The sequence below is a fragment of the Sinohyriopsis cumingii genome, chromosome 4 (genome assembly GCF_028554795.1).
Source record: "Sinohyriopsis cumingii isolate HCF-2022 chromosome 4, ASM2855479v2, whole genome shotgun sequence".
NCBI classification, from domain to species: domain Eukaryota; kingdom Metazoa; phylum Mollusca; class Bivalvia; order Unionida; family Unionidae; genus Sinohyriopsis; species Sinohyriopsis cumingii.
In genome coordinates, this window is record NC_142964.1 from 21,983,658 (window position 1) to 22,002,539 (window position 18,882).

Here is an 18,882-nt window from a genome sequence, read left to right on the forward strand (position 1 = left end):
TAATGATATTAGCCTATATAGACGGTTAGATCAAAATGAAATTCAGAAATAAAGTCACCAGAGCGTAGACAAGCTTAGCCAATCAGATTCAATACTACCTTATTAAAATGCAAAGGTCTCGCTCATGAAAATCCAACGTGATGATAAGTTCCGCCAATCAGACGCATGATCACCGGATTATTATATATCAATCTCGTGCGTATTCTATTTACGTCTTGATATTAAATTTGATGAATTAAGTTTGACCAAAATCAAATAAAAAATAAAGTCGCTAGAGTGCTGTTAAGCTCAACCAATCAGATGCAAGGTAACCTCATTAATATCCACAGATTTCGCTTAAGGTTGTATTCATCTAAGATCGTATTAAAATAAGCATATATACCACCACCACCACCACCACCACCATCATCATCATCATCATCATCATCATCAATCCCTTAACCCAGGAGGTCGTTGGGGCACCACAGTTGACTTTAAAACCAATTCTCTCAATCTTTCCCTGTTCTCTACTGCCATTTGAGAATCTCGAAATCCCATGCCTGTCCACTCCCTAATGTTGTCTTCCAACCTGTTTTTCTGTCTGCCTCTTCTTCTTCACCCTCGCACTGTGCCTTGCAAGATTGTTTTTGCCAGTCGAGATGATCTTGAGACATGACCGTACCACTTCAGTTTGCGCTTTTTCACAGTGGTCAAAGAGGTCTTCATCGGGTCTGATGGCTCGTTGGATCCTGTTGTGGACTTCTTCGTTGGCTACATGGTCAATGTATGAGATGTCCAAGATCTTGCCATAGCATCTCATTTCGAAGGTTTGAGCCTTTCTTTGTAGATCTGATATGAGCGTCCATGTTTCACAAGAATACAGAACGATGGATATGACAATCGATCGCATCAGCCCTATTTTGGAACCAAGAACAATACTGCTATCTTTCCATATTGCTCTCAACCTTGTTATTGCTGTTGTTACGAATTAGTTCTGGTTTGGAGACCTCATCTGTGATAATGTATCCCAAGTACTCGAAGTGTGTGGCTCTTTCCAACTTTTGTCCACTTACCCTTACTTCTGCACTGATGCCATTGGTGTTGTTTGTCATCAGTTTGGTTTTCTTCGGCGATAATCTCCATACCATATGATGTTGAGGTTGTGTCAAGGCGCTCAACCAAGTCAGCCATTTCTTTTTCATCTCCTGCCAAACCATCAGTATCATCTGCGAAGCGAAGGTTGGTGATTGTTCTTCCTCCGATGCTGACAGTGCCCTTGTGGTCATGCGATGCATCCTCAATGATCCTTTCCAGGCAAATGTTGAAGAGTGTAGGCGACAGTATACATCCCTGGCTGACCCCAACTGTTGTTCGAAACCAATCTCCTATGCTGCCACTGATGATGGAATACGCCTATTACCAGTTTGATAAAATTCGAATCAGCAATACAATTTCTGCAGGGGTAGCAAACTCAGCTAGTCATATGTAAGATCAGTTGTTTATTATTATTATTATTATTATTATTATTATTATTATTATTATTATTTCACTCTTTACTAAACATTGGTGACATTCTGCTTATACACGCTTCTATTCCACGCTTACTCAAAATTGAACAGGAGGTCTGGTTTCCAGAGTGGTAACACGTTCAGCCAATCAAATGAAAGATCTCCTACTTGATATACATGGATCTAGCTAATTACTGAAGACTTGTTAGAGCAAAATAGGATCATAAATATAACCTCCAGAATGATAACAAGCTCATCCAATCAGACGCTAGATCATCTCATTGATATGCATATGTCGTTCATTAAAAACTCCTCTGAGAGATTGAGGATATATAGCATATATTTTACGGCTGATCAAAATTGGATCAGAAAAACTGTCATGAGAATGGTGAGAAGCGAACCCATTCAGATGAAGTATCACCAAGTTAGTATATGTTGAGCTTGCTCATTATCTAAATCTACCGAAATCTGGAAAATATAAGCAAACATCCCAAGTTTGATCAAAATCCTACCAGAAATATGGCCTTCAGAGTGATAACTAGGTCAGCCAATCAAATGTATAATCAACTCATGATTGTTGAGTTGAACTGACCTGAGATACTAATAATATAATTCTATATTCCGTTGAAGGATGGTCGACTGACACGGAGCTATACCAGAGGTTTACTTGGTCTTACGGCCAGAGGAGCTAACAATCTCATCGGTGTAGATTAGAAATCCAGAACTTTTGGTTGTGGAAATTGTCCCTTTAGACTTATTGGCTAAAACACTCATATTTCGTAGAATGGAATACGTAGAGTAGTCAGATAAGACACTTATAGTTCATAAGGTGGAATAACTTGACGTTTCAGGTAAGGACCTCATTATTCATCAAGTGGAATACTTAGACTCCTTAGCTAGGGCACTCATATTTCATCAAGTGGAATACTTAGACTTCTCAGGTAGAGCACTCATAGTTCATAAGGTGGAATACTTAGACTTCTCAGCTAGAGCACTCATAGTTCATAAGGTGGAATACTTAGACTTCTCAGCTAGAGCATTCATAGTTCATAAGATAGAATAATTAGACTTCACAGCTAGGACATTCTTAGTTCATAAGGTAGAATACTTAGACTTCTCAGCTATAGCACTCATAGTTCATCAGTTGGAATAACTGGACGTATCAACTGGGACACTCATAGTTCTGTAAGTGGAATACTTAGACTCCTTAGCTAGGGCACTCATAGTTCATAAGGTAGACTATTTAGACTTCTCAGCTAGAGCACTCATAGTTCATAAGGTGGAATACTTAGACTTCTCAGCTAGGGCACTCATAGTTCATAAGGTGGAATACTTAGACTTCTCAGCTAGAGCACTCATAGTTCATAAGGTGGAATACTTAGAATTCTCAGCTAGAGCACTCATAGTTCATAAGGTGGAATACTTAGACTTCTCAGTTAGAGCACTCATAGTTCATAAGGTGGAATACTTAGACTTCTCAGCTAGAGCATTCATAGTTTGTCAAGTGGAATACTTAGACTTCGCAGCTAGAGCACTCATAGTTCATAAGATAGAATAATTAGACTTCACAGCTGGGACACTCTTAGTTCATAAGGTAGAATACTTAGCCTTCTCAGCTAGGGCACTCATAGTTCATAAGGTGGAATACTTAGACTTCTCAGCTAGGGCACTCATAGTTCATAAGGTGGAATACTTAGACTTCTCAGCTAGAGCACTCATAGTTCATAAGGTGGAATACTTAGAATTCTCAGCTAGAGCACTCATAGTTCATAAGATAGAATAATTAGATTTCTCAGTTAGAGCACTCATAGTTCATAAGGTGGAATACTTAGACTTCTCAGCTAGAGCATTCATAGTTCGTCAAGTGGAATACTTAGACTTCGCAGCTAGAGCACTCATAGTTCATAAGATAGAATAATTAGACTTCACAGCTAGGACACTCTTAGTTCATAAGGTAGAATACTTAGACTTCTCAGCTATAGCACTCATAGTTCATCAATTGGAATAACTGGACGTATCAACTGGGGCACTCATAGTTCAGTAAGTGGAATACTTAGACTCCTTAGCAAGGGCACTCATAGTTCATAAGGTGGAATACTTAGACTTCTCAGCTAGGGCACTCATATTTCATAAGGTGGAATACTTAGACTTCTCAGCTAGAGCACTCATAGTTCATAAGGTGGAATACTTAGACTTCTCAGCTAGAGCATTCATAGTTCATCAAGTGGAATACTTAGACTTCTCAGCTAGAGCACTCATAGTTCATAAGATAGAATAATTAGACTTCACAGCTAGGACACTCTTAGTTCATAAGGTAGAATACTTAGACTTCTCAGCTATAGCACTCATAGTTCATCAATTGGAATAACTGGACGTATCAACTGGGGCACTCATAGTTCAGTAAGTGGAATACTTAGACTCCTTAGCTAGGGCACTCATAGTTCATAAGGTAGACTATTTAGACTTCTCAGCTATGGTACTCATAGTTCATAAGGAATATTTAGCCTTCTCAGCTAGGGCACTCATAGTTCATAAGGTGGAATACTTATACTTCTCAGATAGGGCACTCCTAGTTCATAAGGTGGAATACTTAGACTTCTCAGCTAGAGCACTCATAGTTCATAAGGTGGAATACTTAGACTTCTCAGCTAGAGCACTCCTAGTTCATAAGGTGGAATACTTAGACTTCTCAGCTAGAACACTCATAGTTCATAAGGTGGAATACTTATACTTCTCAGATAGGGCACTCCTAGTTCATAAGGTGGAATACTTAGACTTCTCAGCTAGAACACTCATAGTTCATAAGGTGGAATACTTAGACTTCTCAGCTAGATCATTCATAGTTCATCAAGTGGAATACTTAGACTTCTCAGCTAGAGCACTCATAGTTCATATGGTAGACAATTTAGACTTCTCAGCTAGGGCACTCATAGTTCATAAGGTGGAATACTTAGCCTTCTCAGCTAGGGCACTCATAGTTCATAAGGTGGAATACTTATACTTCTCAGATAGGGCACTCCTAGTTCATAAGGTAGAATACTTAGACTTCTCAGCTAGGGCACTCAGTTCATAAGGTGGAATACTTGGACTTCTCAGCTAGGGCACTCTTAATTCATAAGATAGAATAAGCTAGGGCAATCTTAGTTCATAAGGTGGAATACTTGGACTTCTCAGCTAGGGCACTCTTAGTTCATAAGGTAGAATAATTAGACTTCTCAGCTAGGGCACTCGTAGTTCATAAGGTGGAATACTTAGATTTCTGAGTTAGGGCACTCTTAGTTCATAAGGTAGAGTACTTGGACTTCTCAGCTAGGGCACTCTTAGTTCATAAGGTAGAATACTTAGACTTCTCAGCTAGGGCACTCTTAGTTCGTAAGGTAAAATACTTAGATGTTTCAGCAAAGAGCACCCATAGTTCAATCGGTGGAATACTTAGACTTCTCGGAAAAGACACTCGTAGTTCATAAGGTGGAATACTTAAACTTCTCAGATAGGGCACTCATATTTCATAAGGTGGAATACTTAGACTTCTCAGCTAGGGCACTCTTAGTTCGTAAGGTAGAATACTTAGATGTTTCAGCAAAGAGCACCCATAGTTCAATCGGTGGAATACTTAGATTTCTCAGCTAGGGTACTCCTAGTTCAATAAGTGGAATAAATTGGCATCGTTGAAGTGTCAACAGCCGCTGCACACACAGATATATATATATATATACATATATGTATGTGTGTGTGTGTGTGTGTGTGTTTTGACATAGAGAAAGAAAATTGCAATTATCCGATGCCCAAAAACTTACTGAAGATTTATTTCGTGCATCCATTATCACATACTGCGCGAAGATAAACAGCATGCAAGCTGTGATACAAACTATATATATATACGTTTGAAATAAAACGTAAGCCAAAGTAATGATATACTAGGGAATGTGAAATAAAGCAGTTGGGTAGATAGATAGAAAGATTATACTTTTTCATTATTTAATATCCCTAACTCAAAATGTATGTGCTAGATATGGAACTTTGTGTGCACTTACTCAGGCGGACAGCTTCCACGGTCACATTTTGGATTTTCCATGGACGGTGTGATCAGATTCACACAAAACGAGGAATCCTGAACTCTTCCCAGGTGACCATCAAAACATATATAACGTGGCTCCTGATAGCCTGCAAAGCAATGAATGATTTTATGTATCTGTAAAAAGTAAATGGATATAAAGATTGGTATGTATGTATGTATGTATGTATGTATGCATGCATGCATGCATGCATGTGTGTGTGTGTGTGTGTGTGTGTGTGTGTGTGTGTGTGTGGATGGATGGATGGACGGACGGACGTATGTATGTTGTCTTTTCTTATTGATTAAAAGTTATATACATTTGTATTTAGTAACTGACCTCTTCTAAAATCATGTTCACCGTGTACCTGACTAGGGACATTATTTTGTGAACAACATGGCCAGTATTTCTCTAAGAGTGATATTAAATATTCAGATCATTATTAATGTAAACATGTTACCTGGATTTGAGTTAAAAGATACAATCAAGATTCTGACCCCAGAATCTGCTAGAAAGGAAACTTTCATTAAGTGATATAGTATTTTCAGAAAATCGTAATTGCGACCTAGGTCAAGTAGAGGGGTATGTATGTATGTATGTATGTATGTATGTATGTATGTATGAGAACTTATTGGAATACAACACCTACTGATTACCATGAGTACTTGTTGGAATACTACACCTACTGATTATCATGAGAACTTGCTGGAATATTACAACTACTGATTATCAAGACTACTTACTGGAATATTACAACTACTGATTATCATGACTACTTACTGGAATATTACAACTACTGATTATCATGACTACTTACTGCAATACTACAACTACTGATTATCATGACTACTTACTGGAATATTACAACTACTGATTATCATGACTACTTACTGGAATATTACAACTACTGATTATCATGAGTACTTACTGGAATATTACAACTACTGATTATCATGAGTACTTACTGGAATATTACAACTACTGATTATCATGACTACTTACTGGAATATTACAACTACTGATTATCATGACTACTTACTGGAATATTACAACTACTGATTATCATGACTACTTACTGGAATATTACAACTACTGATTGCCATGACTGGAATACTGCACATAATCATTACCATGAGTCTTTATTGGAATACTACACCTACCGATTACCATGAGTATTTACTGGAATATTATACCTACTGATTATCATGAGTACTTGCTGGAATACTACACCTAATGACTACCATGAGTATTTATTGGAATACTACACCTACTGACTACCATGAATATGTATATGAATACTACACCTACTGATTACCATGAGTATGTACTGGAATACTACACCTACTGATTAACATGAGTATGTATATGAATACTACACCTACTGATTACCATTAATATGTATATGAATACTACACCTACTGATTACCATGAATATGTATATGAATACTACACCTACTGATTACCATGAGTATGTACTGGAATACTACACATACTGATTACCATGAGTATGTATATGAATACTACACCTACTGATTACCATGAATATGTATATGAATACTACACCTACTGATTACCATGAGTATGTACTGGAATACTACACATACTGATTACCATGAGTATGTATATGAATACTATACCTACTGATGACCATGAGTATTTATTGGAACAGTAATCCAACTGACTACCATGAGTATTTACTGGAATACTACAAATACTGATTACCATGAGTATTTACTGGAATACTACACCTACTGATTACATGAATATTTACTGGAATACTACACCTAATGATTACCATGAGTATTTATTGGAATACTAAACCTACTGATTACCATGAGTACTTACTGAAATAGTAATCCAACTGATTACCATGAGTATTTATTGGAACAGTAATCCAACTGATTACCATCATATTTATTGGAATACTACACCTACTGATTACCATGAGTATTTAGTGGAATAGTAATCCAACTGATTACCATGAGTATTTACACTACTTACTGAAAAATTTTATGTTTCTGCTTGAAAAGGGCTCGTTATTGAAAGATGGCTCTTATACTTAGTGAAATTTTCATAAAATTGTACACCCACAAATGTTGATGTGATTAGGATTTGAAACAAGTGTGCCACAAAGGAATTCACGTTCAAAGATTGTCTGGAAACGAATTCCAGGATTCACGTATGCAATCCAAAAACAACTTGCAGTTGGTAAACAACCAGAAAACATTCACAGAAATTTAAAAAACCAAAGCAGATAGGTTACAACAAGGGCAAAGGTAAATATTTTATAAAAGTACAAGATGATACAAATTTAGGGAGCTCCAAACAAATGTATTGTTTGATGCGTGACGGTATTGTTGTCAAAGGCTTTATATTGACACATACAAATGTATTACTTGACACGTGACGGTATTGTTTTCTAAGGTTTTACATTGACACATACAAACGTATTACTTGACACCTGACGGTATTCTTGTCTAAGGTTTTATACTGACACATACAAAAGTATTACTTGACACCTGACGGTATTATTGTCTAAGGTTTTATATTGACACATACAAACGTATTACTTGACACCTGACGGAATTGTTGTCTAAGGTTTTATATTGACACATACAAACCTATTACTTAACACATGACGGTATTGTTGTCTAAGGTTTAATATTGACACATACAAGTGTATTACTCGATTTGTGACGGTATTATTGTCTAAGGTTTTATAGTGACACATACAGATAATATTGCTTGTCAAAGGTTTTGTATTGACACATACAAATGTATTACTTGATGCTTGTCAGTATTATTGTCTAAGGTTTTATGTTGACACATACAAGTGTATTACTTGATACGTAACGGTATTATTGTCTAGGGTTTTATATTGACACATGCAAATGTATTACTTGATACATTGACGGTATTGTTGTCTGAGGTTTATGTTGACACGTACAAGGGTGCAGCTGTCTTTGTTTTAAAACATGCTAAAGAACAATCAATTCTAGTCGTTACTTACTATAATTAACAACAAACAAATCTATTTCAATAAACGCTTTAATGGAAGCGAACTTTCACAGTACTAAATGACACGTGATACAAACAGTGTGAATAACACTGGTTAGTATGTAACAGCTAACTCATCCCTTACAATCAGTTACAACGTGCAGCGGTTAACCAGTCCCGGATTACCCATTAAGCACACTAAGCACATGCTTAGGCACGAGCCCGACAGGAACACCATACAATTTCAAAGTAATTGTTGATGATAAAATTGAATCAATTATAAATGACCATTTCGATCTGCGTGTACGAGTATTTTAATTTGAAATGAGGGCAACACTGTCATTTTCCCACCTTTTTGGCTTTTAATATTGTTTTTTTTAGTTTCACATTTTGCGGGGGGGGGGGGGGGACGCACCATAATATTTTCATTGCTAAGGGCCTTGGAAGGCCTTAATCCGGCAATGCGGTTAACTCATCACTTGCAGTCAGTTGCAACGTGCAACGGTTAATTCATCCCTTACAGTCAGTTACAGCGTGCAACAGTTAACTTACCCCTTACAGTCAGTTACAGCGTGGAACGGTTAACTTATCCCTTACAATCAGTTACAGCGTGCAATGGTTAACTCATCCCTTACATTCAGTTACAGGTGCAACGGTCAACTCATCCCTTACAGTCAGTTACAGCGTGCAACGGTTAACTTGTCTCGTACACTCAGTTACAGCGTGCAACGGTTAACTCATCCCTACAGTCAGTTACAGAGTGCAACGGTGAACTCATTCCTTACAGTCAGTTACAGCGTGCAACGGTTAACTCGTCTCTTACATTCAGTTACAGCGTGCAACGGTTAACTCATCCCTACAGTCAGTTACAGAGCGCAACAGTTAACTCATCCCTTGCAGTCAGTTGCAACGTGCAACAATTAACTCATCCCTTACAGTCAGTTACAGTGTGCAACGGTTAACTCTGCTCTTTCAGTCAGTTACAGCGTGCAATAGTTATCTCATCCCTTACAATCAGTTGCAGCGTGCAACGGTTAACTCATTCCTTACAGTCAGTTACAGAGTGCAACGGTTAACTCATTCCTTACAGTCAGTTACGGCGTGCAACAGTTAACTTATCCCTTACAGTCAGTTACAGCGTGCAACGGTTAACTCATCTCTTACATTCAGTTACAGCGTGCAACGGTTAACTCATCCCTACAGTCAGTTACAGAGTGCAACGGTTAACTCATTCCTTACAGTCAGTTACAGCGTGCAACGGTGAACTCATCCCTTGCAGTCAGTTGCAATGTGCAACAGTTAACTCATCCCTTACAGTCAGTTACAGCGTGCAACGGTTAACTCGTCTCTTACATTCAGTTACAGCGTGCAACGGTTAACTCATCCCTACAGTCAGTTACAGAGTGCAACGGTTAACTCATTCCTTACAGTCAGTTACAGCGTGCAACGGTTAACTCATCCCTTGCAGTCAGTTGCAACGTGCAACAGTTAATTCATCCCTTACAGTCAGTTACAGCGTGCAACGGTTAACTCGTCCCTTACATTCAGTTACCGCGTGCGCTCGCAGAAAAGAATTTATGGAACTCCAGAATAACACCCTTTCTTCTTGTTAACTGCGGTGTGCTGACCCTATTTCTGATGTTCTTGAGCGATAACAAGATTTTCAAGATGGCAATCATGGTGGCTATATTGATGTTGGATCGGCACCATTTTCATTTAGAACCAGCAATATATCTTAAGATGTCAATGAGAATTGGTAGAAGTAAAGGACAACACAGAAAACTAGAAAGTTGTTGAAATCGGCGAGAGAAGCGAAGATTCGTAAAACTAAATTTGAACATGTGCTAGAAGAACTACAAACGCCCGATAAATCTGCATAATTTCCAAATATTTGCTATCTACTGTATATACTCGTTTAAACGTCGAATCCAACTGCAAACTACATAGACCCAGATCTGCCGTCGCATAATATTCCGGCATATCTTTGAGCAGTTGTTAGGAGTAAGCAGTAGAACAAACAACACAGACCCTGACCTGCAGGCGCACTATGCTCCGGTAGATCAGAATCTTTGTTGTTTGCAGTTTGACTGGACTTAAAAGCAAGCACATCGGATATTTCATACCTTTGAATTTTATAGAAAATATCAAGTGCACAGTCGTTGTACCTTATGTTGTCTTTAACTACACCGTAAACAGATAAAGACGTTATCTTTAGGCTTATTAGAAGCAACAAAATTAAGAATGATTTAGCTAAAGTGATCGAACATTAAAGAGGTGTCAGAAAAAATTACGAAACTGCAGACAAGTAATACAGGTGAGCAGCCCTACGGCTTCAGATGGGTGTTGGATTCGCTGGATTAGGATTCGCAGGAATAGCCACAGGTAACACCATCCCTTCGGGTTTTAGCTGGTTTGGTGCAACTTTACTAGGGTTTGTAGCTAAAGCTTTCTTTCGTCGAAATGTTAACGTACAGAAAAATGTTCAAACACGATGAGATCATAATCTTTGCCTTAAATAAGTTTAACGGTAATGAGATGTGGTATATAAGGTAATAAACGACGATGAAATAAGTAATGAGATATGGTATGTAAGGCAATAAACGATGATGAAATAAGTAATGAGGAATTTATTATGACAGTTGTCTGATACAACATATACAAGGACATTTTTAAAAATGAAAATCAAGAAGAAAGTTTGTATGACGTAAAGCTAAGATACTGAAGAGCTAAAAATACCATTTTAGAGGATGGAATAGAAAATGAAGGAGAAATGCATTTTAGAGATGATTCCAGCAACAGATTAATTAACAACATGAACAACAACGTATAGAGAATTAACAGAAAAGGTTTAATTAATTTGCATAATATTTTCTTATACAAATAGAAAATTTTATTGCAATGAAAGGACAGCCTGAAAAGAAAATTTATTTCACAAATTCAATTCATACCAGAAATGGTAAATCTATCCCTTTAAATACAGAGAATATATTTTGTTGCAACAAACTGAAAAGCAACATATTCTATTTCACCAAGGACATGAGTGGGAAAAAAATATTTTTTAATGCAGACGGTCTGTATAACCGTGAAGTTTATATCAAAAAAATTAAAGATGGATCAACGCCCAATAATGATTAAATAGTATACGGAGAATTTAAAACAAAACTCAAAAGTTCTCGTCACTCTGAACAATAATTACAAGAAACAATAACTCAAAATTTTTAGAATTCAATAGTCAGATATCAATTAAAACATTGGCCAAGACGGATACATTTTGTGGATTTTACAAAACTAAAATTTGTAATTTTTTCTCCAGCAGAATAATAATACAAACTTACCATAATATCTACTATTTGTGTTTATTCAAAATGTTGTTCCTACAATGTCATTAAAATTACAAACCAGTTACATAAAGGTACCAGAAGTAGTTTAAGATATCGGCATCAAAGGTGATGGTATACAAGTAATAAATTCACAAAATATGCCTGTATCATTTGTTTTGTACCTTATGTAAATAATACAGTGCGAGATTTATCTCAAAGAGGTACTAGTGAGTGTAGCTTTGAACCAGTTAAACTAAGAAGATGAAATTGATGCGGTACAAGGGCAGTCAGTAAGCGGATACTTCAACAGCCACCCTATCGCAAATGTATGGGATCCAGACAGCAACTAAATACTTTGTACAAAAACGTGCCGATACTCAGGTACGTAAGATTTGTGAAGATGCTACCTTAAAAGCTCAACAGCAGGCGAGAACAAGTAGACAGTAAACTTCCATTCATTGCTCTGAGTGGTACTGAAATAGCTAACAAAATACAAGAGTTGCAAAAACAGATTGACTACAACTGTGAAAAGGTTTCAGATGTTCAAGATATGTTTAAATAGAAGCCTTAACACTTTATCAGATGCTATGCAATCGCTACAAACTGTAATAGATGATACAAGCGCTGGAGAAATACCTGGCATTCAAACACACATACCAGCTGTACTCGCTTATAAGCCGAATCAAACTGCGAACATAAAAGAACCTGATCTTCAGTAGAATAATGTACCTGCAGACAAGGGTCTATATTGTTTGCTCCACTGATTAATATTAACAAACTGTAAAGACCCAGATCTGCCGGCTTATTATGCGATGGCAGATCTGGGTCTGTGCAGTTGCAGTTGGACTCGTCTTATAAGCGAGCATAAACGTGTAACCAACTGAACAAATGATAGTCAGAGACTGATGCATTCACGAGTGACATAGAAAGAAAAGAAAGAATGCAAGAATTTACAATCACAGTCTGAACAGTCAAAGAAAGACTTAAGCAATGAAAAGGCGATGAAGAGATAATAAAAGCCAGTTAGTGATTTTAAAAGTATAATAAAACTGGAAGATAACTGCTAACATTAACGCACTGACAGTTGCAAAAGAATGATTCACCTGAAGTAACCAAAACGAAAGTATAATTAGAATATTGGAAATGGCATATTATTAATATATCGCTGATTTAAGCGACCAAATCAAAATGTTAGAAGATCAAACTTGCCAGCTCTCGAAAACGAGCCGCTTAGTGCTACAATAAAAGAATTCCAAACTGATATTACTGAATACCTTGACCATGACATGATCGATAATATAGGTGTAGTACAAAGGTAGGGATTATGAATTAGATTAAAGCATGAAAAGAATAAAAGAAGGCACAAATGATATTATACAAATTTGTGTGTGTGTGTGTGTGTGTGTGTGTGATTTGGAATTTTAACTTAGCTTTAAAAAATTTTCAGTCATATCGCTACGATGTCTGCAGTGTGGCAGGTTATAGTGATGTCTAGCACTGGGACATCATGCCACAGACACGTAGCATGATGTCCCACCCAGTCACATTATCCTGGCACCAAGCCGACCGGTCGTAACACTAACCTCTTAATGCTGAGCGCCATGCGAGGCAGCTGTTAGTATAATTTTTGTAAGTCTTTGATATAACTCAGCCGGGTTTCGAGCCCACGGCATCCTGCATCCGAGGCGGACGCTCTAACCACTAGGCCACCGGAGCGGTGCATTATACAAATGATGTAACGGATGCATTCAAGACTAATGAGGGTACAATTAAAGCGTGTATTAAGCTAAAGACTTTATACAGCTGAATCAGAAATAAGAGAAAACAGTGAGAGATTCCAATTGAAATATAACGTGTAAATTGATATACAGATTAATGAACAATACCAAAATTTATGAGGAGGAAGTCAATAAATATAACAATGAGTTGTGTGACTAAACTAAACTAACGCATGGAACTATATTTAATTACGAGGTTTATTACCAGATGATCTTGTTCAAGATCTGTTGATCTCATATGAATATTTCAAGGACAGTCTGAACGTTTACGACGATATCAATCCGATTTCACGATCTCATATGAATATTTCTAGGACAGGCTGAACCTTTACGATGATATAAATCCGATTTCACGATCTTGAATGAATATTTCTAGGACATGCTGAACCGTTACGACAATATCACTCCGATTTCACGATCTCATATGAATATTTCTAGGACAGGCTGAACCTTTACGACGATATCAATCCGATTTCACGATCTCAAAAGAAAATAGGACAGACTAACCTTATGACGATATCAATCCATTTTCAGAATTAATTGGTAGAATTATAACAAGTTTCAAAAATCAAACCAGACATCATCTATTAATTAAAATGTATGGACTTATCTACTATTCTACATCAGCTTGTGCCAAAGATGGGTCGGTACAATGTTTAGGCGTCATTCAAATTTTGTATTTAAAAAAATCAAATTTGCATGCAATGTTTTTAACGTAGAGCTTGAAGTAAATTTAGGTCCTACCACTGGTTACAATTCAGGCTTGTGCTTGAAATTTACACTGGATAATTTCTGAAAGCTCGACGTTTTTTCGTATTCGGTCGGTTTAATTGGTGGTTAGAATAAAGTCATTATAATGTGTAGTTTTAGAGAGATGCTATTAAACGGAGGACAATAATTTATTCTTTGAAATTAAAATGTATATAGGATTTATAAACACAGAAGCAGTATCAAATTTTATTAACATTAAAGAGAGTTAGAACAAAATAACGCTATAAATCCTTTGAATATTTACACCATAAACGGCAGATTTCAATGAGAACACAGTAAAGTCACTCAACTACCTTAATAAGAGAGTCCGAGAACAAGATTTAGTAAAACAGATGCTGAATAGTTTGGGTGATGCTTTTGCTTTCTATTATTTTAGTCATCCTGATTTTATTGTAGAGACACGCTAAGATAGCTTTAATGCTTTTTGCAATCTGTCTAACTTGATTTTATTGTAGAGGCACGCATAGCTAAGATAGACGTAATGATTTTTACAATCTGTCTAACTTGTTTTTTATTGTAAAGGCACGCATAGCTAAGATAGTCTTAATGCTTTTCACAATTTGTCTAACTTGATTTTATTGTAGAGGTACGCATAGCTAAGATAGACGTAATGATTTTTACAATCTGTCTAACTTGTATATATTTACTGCCACGGTGAACAGGTGCTTGAGTTTAATAAAAGTGCTTTACAACTTAGCTAAATAAACAGCGATAGCACACACGAATAGAAACATTTAGAAAATACACAATTTCTCACCAAATAAAGAGACGATAACGACTGGCGTTCTACCGGCTGAAAAGATTGTCCAGGGATTCAAGATAAGATCATTTCTTCCTTTAAACTGTCAAACGTTGAAACGATCTTTGATATTTTCAATGATAAAATGATTTTCAAAATAACTTGTGTGATAGATATAATGGATGTCAGTTTCACAGCATTTTTAATGAGGACCAGCCATAAGCAGCCTTAGTGTGGAAACCTTTCGTTGATATGACTTTCCGTTTCGAAGCAGTAACGATAAAATAATTTTCAAGATGGCAGTCATGTTGGTCATTATTGATACAAGACTTGTACCATTTATATTTGGCACCAACTAGAAGTCATAAAAAGTCTTTTGATGCAAGTAATTTGTTGATATGACCAGTCATATAAGAGAACTAGTGAAAACAAAAATTTCAAGATGGCCATTGTGGCAGTTATAGTAGAAGTCAGATTTGCACCATTTTCATTTACAACCAACTAGACAAGATTTGAAGTCTTCTGGTGAAAACCCCATGGCAATATTTCTTTTCGTTCAGGAGCAGAAGTGATAACAAGATTCTCAAAATGGCCAATGTTGCGGCCGTACTTTAATAGGACTAGCTAGACATCATAAGAAGTCTTCAGGTTAAAATCCCCATGACAATATACCAGGAGAGTAGCGATAACAAGATTTCCAAGATGATCGCTGTGGCAGCCATATTGGAAATCGGATCGACATGATTTCAATTCCAGACCATAAATCGACTATGCGATAAATGTGTATTTAAAGTTTTGTGGTAATCCTCCAATTAGTTTAGGCGGAGTTGCGATGACAAGCATGTGCAACCAGACGGACGGACGACGGACAAGATACCATCCCATGGGATCTTTGAGTCTATGGCCAGTAGAGCTAAAAACATAATAAGTGTAAAATATGCATTACATATATTCCAAGTAGTTTTAAGCTATATCTAAATTTACAAGTGGTCATACCTATGTTGGGACCAAATGTTATGGGTCATTTTACATATCGTTCTATGTAAAGGTTAAAGGAAATGCAAAGAGTATACATGGTTAAACAACCTGGAAAGAATGCTCCATTTCCTGTGATAGTGGCAATATTTACAGATTGAATTACTGCACCATTTTCATGGCTTGCAGAGACGTATTGTTACCCACGTCTGCAAGAACAAATAAAATCTTGAAAGTTAAAATCAGAAGCGCCTAATGACACAACACTGGCACAGGTTCTGGTTCATAAAACAAATTTTAGAATTCCCTTTGACTTCCACATACCTACGTATCATTGTCCAATATACTCTTTTACATTTCCTCAGGATTCAAGATTTACCATAATAGGGACAAAATCATCAAATATGACTGAATGTACCAACCAAGATCACGAGATGGAAATTGTTATAGATCCTTTCCTATCATGGCAAGTACAAACGTATTCAAGGTTCGGCTAGCGTGGGTACGTGGGAAAGCCTGTCAGTAGTTTCTCGTGGGTCGGTGGTTCTTCCCTGGGTTTTCCAGGTTTCTTCCTCCACCAGTTATAATGGCCGCCACGTATAGCCTATCTTGTGCTGAAAATGGCGTTAAACCCTAGAACAACAACAAAAGTATTCGCTATTTTCTTTCTCCAATCATTCCTTAATCTTGTGGTTATAAAGTCTTTTCCATAATAGAAATGTAGTTTTTCTGATTTAAAGATTTCTCGCACGGTGTGGTTTATGTTATCTACATTTTTTTTTTACATTTAAATTTAATAGTCCAAGAACAATTTTAGAAACCTATCGGTGTCAAAAAGTATTTGTATATACTGTGTTATTTACATGTACTTGCAGGTAAACACTGTCTGAATTCTTACTCGGTTGCTTGTACAAGTCTTTGGGTAGAGTGTTCGGTCTTTCTTTAAATTTAAAGTGGACTTCCAGGCTTTTAGTAAATATAACAAAATTACTGCTCCTTGTCTTGCGATACAATGCCACAGCCATCAGTCATTTAGTTTATGTCACAGCCATCAGTCATTTAGTTTATGCCACAGCCGTCAGTCATTTAGTTTATGTCAAAAGCAATCAGTCATTTAGTTTATGCAACAGCCATCAGTCATTTAGTTTATGTCACAGCCATCAGTCATTTAGTTTATGCCACAGCCATCAGTCATTTAGTTTATGTCACAGCCATCAGTCATTTAGTTTATGCCACAGCCATCAGTCATTTAGTTTATGTCACCGCCATCAGTCATTTAGTTTATGCCACAGCCATCAGTCATTTAGTTTATGTCAACGCAATCAGTCATTTAGTTTACGTCACAGCCATCAGTCATTTAGTTTATGTCACAGCCATCAGTCATTTAGTTTATGCCACAGCCATCAGTCATTTAGTTTATGCCACAGCCATCAGTCATTTAGTTTATGTCACAGCCATCAGTCATTTAGTTTATGCCACAGCCATCAGTCATTTAGTTTATGTCACAGCCATCAGTCATTTAGTTTATGTCAACGCAATCAGTCATTTAGTTTACGTCACAGCCATCAAGTTTATGTCAACGCAATCAGTCATTTAGTTTACGTCACAGCCATCAGTCATTAGTTTATGCCACAGTCATCAGTCATTTAGTTTATGTCAACGCAATCAGTCATTTAGTTTATGTCAACGCAATCAGTCATTTAGTTTACGTCACAGCCATCAGTCATTTAGTTTATGTCACAGCCATCAGTCATTTAGTTTATGCCACAGCCATCAGTCATTTAGTTTATGCCACAGCCATCAGTCATTTAGTTTATGTCACAGCCATCAGTCATTTATTTTATGCCACAGCCATCAGTCATTTAGTTTATGCCACAGCCATCAGTCATTTAGTTTATGTCACAGCCATCAGTCATTTAGTTTATGTCAACGCAATCAGTCATTTAGTTTACGTCACAGCCATCAGTCATTAGTTTATGCCACAGCCATCAGTCATTTAGTTTATGCAACAGCCATCAGTCATTTAGTTTATGTCACAGCCATCAGTCATTTAGTTTATGTCACAGCCATCAGTCATTTAGTTTATGCCACAGCCATCAGTCATTTAGTTTAAAATTATTTTCGCATATTAAAAAAGATTTCTGTATGTTTGTTTATTTTAAAATTGGATGCTGAAGTATTATAGCCTAACATAATCGTCTTGATAAACAAATGAAAGAAAATAAAAGCATTAATCTGTTCCCCTTGATATTAAGAAAACAAAATGTTTTCTTTAAAAAGAGGGAGGTTTTTAATGACCATAACACTGAACTATTCCAGTAAGGAAAGTGAGCAAGCTCGTGTGTCGACAAAATATTAAGGATAGAAGTATTAATTTTATATTCGACATAAATACATTTATATTCCTTTTCTTTTGTCTTCATACTAGAGTTTCTACACATGTTAACCTTTGCTAGATATCTCCGTTTTGACTTGACCAAACCATATATCTGATATTCAGACAATATTAATATATTTAAAATGGGTCGGGGCCCCGAGTGGCCGAGTGGTCTAAAGCGCTCACCGTTACGGATCACTGCCATCTCACCTCTGTCTGCGGCGGTTCGAGTCTAAGATTCAGCCAATGTGGGTATGTGAGAAAGCTTGCCAGTAACTTCTCGAGGGTCGGTGGTTCTTTCCGGGGTTTTCCCGGGTTATTCCTCCACCATTAATACTGGCCGCCATGTATAGCCTATCGTGTGCTGAAAAATGGCATTAAAC

General features: G+C 36.9%; 1 protein-coding gene across 5 annotated transcripts in view; it reads right to left on the reverse strand.

Moving 5' to 3' along the window:
* Positions 1-18,882, reverse strand: part of LOC149800795 (protein madd-4-like) — a 155,195-nt gene that overhangs the window by 42,169 nt on the left and 94,144 nt on the right. For all 5 annotated transcript variants that reach the window (XM_089954786.1, XM_089954787.1, XM_089954784.1 and 2 more), the window contains one exon: positions 5,522-5,651. In XM_089954786.1, coding sequence (XP_089810912.1) covers positions 5,522-5,651 — 130 coding nt within the window. The remainder of the gene's footprint in view (positions 1-5,521; positions 5,652-18,882) is intronic.